An 8,205-nucleotide genomic window follows, 5' to 3' on the forward strand; every position below is an offset into this window, starting at 1 on the left:
CGCGCTCCGCTTGTGGCCATTACGCGGCGCGCACGACTGTAATATTTGGCAGAGCAGTTCATAGCCGTGTCAGCTTTCCGCAGGATGTGTTTTTTCAATCAGCCCAAGGGGTGCTTCATGACCCCTTTAAGATCGAGGATTGCGCAATGCGTTAGAAAGAAAGAAAGAAAGAAAGAAAGAAAGAAAGAAAGGAAGAAAGAAAGAAAGGAAGAAAGAAAGAAAGAAAGAAAGAAAGAAAGAAAGAAAGAAAGAAAGGAAGAAAGAAAGAAAGAAAGAAAGAAAGAAAGAAAGAAAGGAAGAAAGAAAGAAAGAAAGAAAGAAAGAAAGAAAGAAAGAAAGGAAGGAAGAAAGAAAGAAAGAAAGAAAGAAAGAAAGAAAGAAAGAAAGAAAGAAAGAAAGAAAGAAAGAAAGAAAGAAAGAAAGAAAGAAAGAAAGAAAGAAAGAAAGAAAGAAAGTACTTGTTCAGCTACGCACACGTTATTCTTCGCCCGGAATTGTACCGGTTCCTGATTTTTTTTTTGTAATTTTTATTACGAGTGCACTCCTGTTTCGACAATATGCATTCAGCCCAAAATTATAAACCGGTGGTATGGTGGTGAGTAACCCCACTATTTTCAAGAAGCTTCAAGAGACCTCATTTAGGCCAAGGCAGGTGTATAAGAGGACTGCCATTGCAGCTGCATATGCTGGAGCCGAGTACTGTAGAAAGTGTAAATGCCTTTCCCTGTTACCATGGAACAGACAACTTACCGATGCTGCCTCCTTGCGGCTGTCCGGATCGTCTCAAGGCCATGTGTTCCATGGTTGAAGCTGGGCATCACTGCTGGGCGGGTAAAAAAATAGGAGGGTGTGCCACGGGCTAATCTTGACGCCTTTTGAATAAACATTAAGGAGGAAGGCGCTTGCCACGCATTCGACAGACAGTAGTTTGCTTACTTTGGTAGCGTCTGCTGTTGTGACTCAGCTCGCCTCTGTAGGTGTCAGTGTTGTGGTATAAACACGAGCAAGGAGAACAAGATTGCGCTCGTCGATGCTTGTGTTTGAACTGCGCGAACACGAATCCTTCCACGCATTTGCACAGACATTACCGCCTGGTGTTGTTCGTTGAATAGCGTTTTCTGTTCAGTGTTGTTGTTCTATAGTGATCACAACTGTTGTTTCGCATTGACGTTCATTTGGGTCTTTCCGGTTCGTCCGAGATACGCCGTTAGGCATTTCGACTCTTCCGTTCTGAGCAGCGCACGGGATTCATGACGAGAGTGCCGAAGACTAGGAAGCATGTAATGCACAAGCAAAGCCCTTTTAAAGTCGGTCGTAATACGCTGCAGCCTTCCATCATGCTTCAAGGCAGGTGAGAAAGTAAATTGACCTGCCTCACTTGAAATCACAGCGGAAAACAACGCGGCGAAAAAAAAAATGTGCGCCTTGTCTTTTTTTTGTCCGCGTAATTTTGAGCTGTAGTTTTACGCGTGGATAACCAACAAGCCCACCATGCCGTTCTTTTGATTTGAGAAGGCTGGCTGTGTAACGTCATGCGTCGCGCTCCCTCCTAGGTCATCTCCCTGTCATCCATGAATTAGGCCGTAGTACTATATCAATAAAGGAACCTTAAAACTGTGTCTTTGTTCGTGAAGAGACCTAATTTAAGCACTTTTGCGTAAAGCTTGTAATGTATTATAAGATTTCGCAGGTTATCGTCTCTACCGGGGGGGGGGGGGGGGCGGGCACTTACATTGCGTTTTCAGTTTCCTTGTTTAAGGACTTGACATCATTTTGTGGCGTCACTCATGCGAACCGTTCGTTTCGCTTCTTAGCACCTCTTGAAAAAGAGGGCACGGCCAAGCGGCCGGGTTTTTGGCGCCATCCGATAAGGCATGCAGAGATAAACCAGACAACACGAAGCATGGCGCTCGCCATGTACCGCACCCCGGTGGAGTTTCATTGTAGCCGGATAGACACCGATCACTCTGCAAAGATGATGAAAGGAAAAAAAGCACGACTGGGAAGGGGGGCGGTGTAATATCTAATATCCCGTAGCTTCTTTCATCCAGAGTGTGCCGTTTAAAGGGACTAGATACCGTCCTTCATCGCTTTTCTGTTTTGTACCGTAATAGAAACCGTACCGTCTGAAGTGTCCAACCTTGCAAAGCGAGTTGAAATTTAAAACAGAATTTTTCAATCTGCGTTCGGTCTTCTTCCATTGGCCTGAAACATGCCCACAACGCTTGTTGGTGGACGCGATGACGATTGTAGTGCCGGTAAAAATTAAAACCGAAAGCGCACGTGATTTCTGTAGGATTACTTTATTTTCGCTGAACCCTATTTTAATGAATGTAACAGTCATTTACAGCGCGCTAGCGGCTAACTGAAACCTTATTATACAATTACAGAGCAGTTGTTCTGCTGTACTCGCATTCTATATGTTTATTTTAGCACTGTTGCCGCAATCCAAGCCAAGTCGATTCATCAAAAAGAGAGAATAAATGCGCGCCTTTACAGCGCAGCACATGCGAGGCATCCTAACAACAATACAACGGCACAGCACAACCAGCGCCGAGAGCCGCATGGCATAGCGCATGAGTTGAAGCAGACGAAATCGAAGACGGCGCCGCAAGCAGCGCCGCCGGGCGCCTTTTTGGATGCGTGAGAAAAAGAAAGCTAGAAATTACTCTCTGACGCAATCGAAAGGTGCCTCAAGTGCGTAAAATACAATTTCAAGTTATACATGTTTTTTTTTTTAAGCAAAATGAGTGTACCTGCGAGGATTTCTTGTCTTACCAGTAGACTGAACCACATCGCCGTTGGGTGACGCTAGCGGTCATTCTTTGGCGATCTTCAACATCAAATTAAAAATACAATTCCTTTTTTATGGGACAAAGACATGCTCTTTGCCGCCTATGCGACGAACGATCTTCTTATTTTCACCACAATCAGAAAAAATTTTCCGAGCGGTAGACAGTCCCCTTAAGTATGATGCCCATGTCCAGTTGTAGAAAAGCGCGTAACTTCAAAACACATTTTAAGCACTATGCTATTACGCGTTACCTCGCTGACCCCGTCCTCTATAGCCGAGAATTAATGCAGGCGCTTCTTCGTGGCAGCAAGCAGTTTGTTGTGTAACAGATTGAAAACTGAGGGAGTTTTCCCGTAAGCTCACTTTCTGTCTGTTATCTGACTGCGGCGCATGTGAAAGTTAGAGCAGCGCCAGCTTCGTAAAACGAACACTTAGCTTCTGATGTGTTTAAATTATGTAGAGTACTTTTAATGAAGAGTTAGCTTCTTTTCACACAAGAAAAAATTTCAGCTGACAAGCGTGTTTTGCTTGAAGTGAACAATATTTATCGAATGGAAACTGTTGTACTTAAGAAACGAATCACGCACAATATTTTCAGGTCTCTTCGCCATTGATTTCATGCCATTTTGGTTGGAGCGTCAAATGTACAATAAAACTACACCAGGCCTGGGCGACATGGTATCTGTAGCAGTAAAGATACTTTCAAGGAATCCCAAGGGCTTTGTTCTGCTCGCTGAAGGTACGTATAACTGTTTTCTTAGCGTATATCTAATAGTGGGATTAACTCCGGCTCGTTGAAAAGATATGTTAGTTAAAAAGTTTTCCATTATTTGATCATTAAAAATACGTTCTCTGCTGAGCAGTGAGGTAAGCGCAACAATGATCACGTGGCGCAGCTTCCATTGTACGAGTTTTTTTTAACGTGGCTGATGAACACCAAGATATGCCCCTTTACATTTCACCAATTGCTCTAACCATCGCAGAAATCATCTATATTCAATCTGAAGTGACCACTTCAAAATCCTCCGTAATCTGCTCGTGTAAGTGCACATATGAAAAAAATAAAGAAATTATATTTAGTAATCACAGACAACTTATTTTTATCAATGAAGCATCCTCATATTATTGATTTGTAGAAAACTTTATCTACCTATTCTTTTGCAGGCGGCCGTATTGACCACGCTCATCACGTCAATCTTGCGCAGCTCGCTTTGCAGGAGACCATGGAATTTGAAGGTGTTGTTAAGAAGGTAGCGAAAAGTCTTCCCGAAAATGAGACGCTTATCGTCGTTACGGCAGATCATTCTCACACTTTAAATATTGCTGGTCACCCACCTCGCGGAACAAACATATTGGGTAAGTCTCTCCAGCAACTCTTCAGACAGCTTTTCTGGTGTAGCAAATCATTCGTATTCTTCTTGTCAGTCCTGATGGCAAAGGCCTAATTGAAGGATCTACCATCGCCGCAGTCTTTCGTCTAGCGACTTAGCTGCCAATTTGCCTATGCCCTCACTTTACCTCTTCAGTTGATGTCTGGGACTATAATGTCTCTTGTAGGCACTTACTTTCGCTATTCTACAAACTCAACTCACGCATTCTACATACGCAACGCACACCTTCTAGCACACATATACTAAATTGCTAGCGTCATGGACTTGGGCAAGCTTAAATTGCAAGAATTGTAGTCCCACAGGCCACCGTTGACAAGCTGTGTGCGATTGTAACAGCCACAAATGTCATCCGCCTGTCTGCACCCTGTAAATTATTACGAAGCCGAGGTGCAGCGCAATATATGTGGAAGGCATTAGTGGATGAAGAATTGGGTTACTGCGAAGAAGTTCATTGAGCTGTCCCACGAGCTGAGCGAAGAGCCTATGTACTTCACTAAAAACCGTTCTCTATATATAGACATCGAAAAGGTTTCCTTGCACTTTGACTAACTCACTAGATATTACTGACTCTCATTGTATCCTTTACTAACTAACGGCGTACTGTTCAGTTGCTTTGTCTAGTCTCTGCACGCAAAACATTCCTCGCACATGCAGTGATACGAACTTGGGTGATACCAATGACTAATAATTAACAACTGCGTAGTTATTCCACTGATCAACAGCGTTGCTATTCACTATTCATCAGTAAAAACTAAACAAATTGATGAAGACTACGCAATTTACGAGATTGTGACCTAATATATGTTTGAGAACGGACAATAAAAGCCGTGTTATCTTAGTAATTCAACATTTTTGCCGAGTGATTTGGATCAAGAACTGTACATTCACTCTTATATGAAATATTCCTTATATAAACAACTGATCTCTAGACTCATTTTATGGTGTATAACACTCCTGTTCAGATGTACCAGAAAAAGCCTTTCTCTTTTTGCAGTTGTCAAATTCAATCCTTATAAATTCTCAAAATGGCCTGCCTGTGCCATAAATTTCTAGTAGGCTTTAAACTGATATTTATTTTCTTTCTCATTAAAAGGTTTTGGCGGTAAGACAGAGACCAAAACACCTGTCGAATACACAATTCTTTCCTACGGCGTTGGACCAGGAGGATATAGACCACTCGTGAATGTGACAATGCAAAACACAAGTAAGTTGGCTTAATTATGGCATAGATTGCACCTAACTATCACACAAGAAAATCTGTGTTCGGTGCTTATACCCATATGTTAATTTAAATAAAAATATTTTGAGTATTGTAATCAGTGAACTTGATTACTCATCAAGTCAGTGATCAGTCATCCTTGTGAATACATTTCACTCGCAAGATCTCACAATCGCGTTTCACTTATGTTTACTTTATAACGCATGTTTCAATTTGAAAACTGTCGCATGCGCGCTTGTACATTATATGCACTAGGAACATATGCTGAGGACTAGGCCATGTGCATCAAATGCGCCTAAATCTTAAGCAGAAATGAGCTATCGTTTTCCACTTTATTAGTAGGGGTGTGCGAATATGCAAACTTCCGAATATTTTTCGAATAGTGTTTGCTATTCGGTTCGACTCGCACCGGAATCTTACTTTTAGAAGCATCCGAACCTCCGGAAAAGAACTATAACAGTTTCATTCGCTAAAAATTAAATCACTGTGATTGTAAATGATGCGCACGGCCGTCACCGCACGCTGACACTATTTTATACAAGGTAGCTCGATAAATGCGCTCAGACTAGAAAGACTGCAGTGTAAAAGTGCGAAGCACCACTTAATCCCCCCCCCCCCCCCCCAAAAAAAAAAAAAAAAAAACGCTCGCAGAATCCGCCCTCGTAGTAAGCGAGATTTATTCTGCTGGCAGTTTAGTTCAGTGATGCTGTTTTCGTGTCTTTGAGGTCACGTATGCAAATGCCTCTATCGCGTGCCGCTTCAAGGGCCGTTACGTTCAAAAGCTTGGTCTACACGGAGCGGCCTGAGAACGCCGGATATTTCGAAGTCCAGATATTTTCGCCTCAGGCCTGCAGAATCTTTTCCTGGCCGACCCTGTTTGTACCACTCAAACACACAGGTTTCGGGCGCGCAAAATAGGTGCGACGTAGCTTGCCTCATCGTGCAGACTTTCCTTTGATGTGAGCTTTCATAATGAAAGGGGCCCACGCCATTCCCATTGCACTGGGAGTAACTTTACGGGAAAAGATCGTAGTCAAGCCGGTGTCAGCCTGTGTGGACCAGCTTTAAAATGTGTCCGTCGCCATTTTGTGATGGGGATGCTACTACGTCTGCCACTGACGGTAGGCTGCTATTTATGCAGCCTACCGTCAGCGCGTACCGTCAGGCTTCGTTTTGTACTTGACCAACTCGATTCGTTTGCGAAACAGGCTTTCCAAATATTCATTTGGCGCCACGAAATCAGCCTGCCATATCAAATTCGTTAGTATCACCCTAAAAACAGCGGAATATCCAGTTATCCATGCTCGAACCAACACTGCAGGACGTCATCCGCGTCACTAAGCGACGGCTAGCAGCACAGTTTCTTTTTCATGCGGTTGAGAGCGTGCTGCTGCTAGGTCTACAGGTTACCGTACAAAAGGAATTGTTTTGTTTTTGGCCTTGTTTTGCTACACATTTTAACGTGAAAGCGTTACTTGGCCTGGTTCGCGAAAGGGCGCACATGTCCTGCGTCCGCGAAAGTGGTGCGCGAAAACCACGTGACATCTCTTGCCGTAACTGACGCCGGCACGAACTGCCGCAGAGGCCATTCGCAGCCGTGTAGTGGGAGAGGGCAATCCCGTGGCAGAAGAGGAACTCCTGACTCGAAGGGAGCGCGCCTTTGTCCGCCACATCAGTTGGCCTTCAACTTAAGAAGTGTTGCGGCGTCATGCATAGTGATATTGCAGCACGTAGCTGCAGTGAGTTAGATTCCAAGGCTGTAGGCTTAGAGTCGATATTGGCAGAAAATTCGTCGATGTTGTGATTCATACTACCTCTAAGACGAAATAAATTGTTGTCGACATGACTTTGGTGGTACCGAATATGTAAATAAACATAATTCGGCCTCCGCATTTCCTTATTATTTATAACACATCTTTATAACGCAACTCTTATAACACACCTTAAACACAAACCTAGCAAAAGAAACGCTTCCCTGTTCCCATCTTATAGAAGTATGCTTATGGTTTCTCTTCAACGTTTTGCTGTTGTTTGGCTTTCAAGTATTCGAAAACTATTCGATTCGATTGGCACTCAAATTTTCTTATTCGACTTCGCTTCGCACTGAAATTTTTCTATTCGCACCGCTCCAGTAAATATATTTTTTGCTACGTAAAATAACGAACAGAAACAAAACTGTTATAAACATCTCACATTCTTCAATTTTTGTTACGAATCAACCATAGCCATGTCTTTGAAGTTGTTTTATGCCATTACGACATTGCTAATTTACGGTCCGCGCTTCTTCCCCTCAGCGGACATTTACTTCATGCAGCAAGCGGCCTTTCCGACCAAGTTTGCTCCTCATGGGGGTGAAGACGTGGCCGTGTACGCTACGGGGCCTTGGGCACATCTCTTCACTGGTGTCCAAGACCAGACATTCATTCCATACGCCATGGCCTATGCAGCTTGCATAGGACAGTTCAATGGTACCGAGTGCCATCAGTGCAAGAGGTCAACAAAGTAGTGTCGATAAAAATTGATTTTGTGTGAGAATTCCAGAGTAACATAGCTCACTAATTATTCGCAAGCAACTAGCACCTAGTGGTCACTTCGACGTAGGTCAAGGAGGCCTATATTCTGCAACGTGATAATAGGCTTTCGCCACACTTGGTTTCACGTCTACGCATTTAAAGCAGACTACCTTTTGAAATATGATTGTCATCATGTGGAGGGGATTACTTCTTGCGCTGCAGTCTGTAGAGCTAAACTATTGCGTTAAAGTGTTTCGACATCGCTTCCGAGCTCTCCTCGTCGCGGCT

General features: G+C 43.5%; 1 protein-coding gene across 1 annotated transcript; it reads left to right on the plus strand.

The window, feature by feature from the left end:
• Positions 1-3,391: 3,391 nt before the first annotated feature.
• Positions 3,392-7,937, plus strand: LOC119399398 (alkaline phosphatase-like). The gene is made up of 4 exons (XM_037666212.2): positions 3,392-3,533; positions 3,959-4,150; positions 5,279-5,389; positions 7,699-7,937. Exons 1-4 carry the CDS (start codon positions 3,413-3,415, stop codon positions 7,908-7,910), a joined length of 636 nt encoding a protein of 211 aa, XP_037522140.1. The 5' UTR covers positions 3,392-3,412; the 3' UTR covers positions 7,911-7,937.
• Positions 7,938-8,205: the final 268 nt, after the last annotated feature.

This window comes from Rhipicephalus sanguineus, chromosome 7 (assembly GCF_013339695.2).
Source record: "Rhipicephalus sanguineus isolate Rsan-2018 chromosome 7, BIME_Rsan_1.4, whole genome shotgun sequence".
NCBI lineage: Eukaryota > Metazoa > Arthropoda > Arachnida > Ixodida > Ixodidae > Rhipicephalus > Rhipicephalus sanguineus.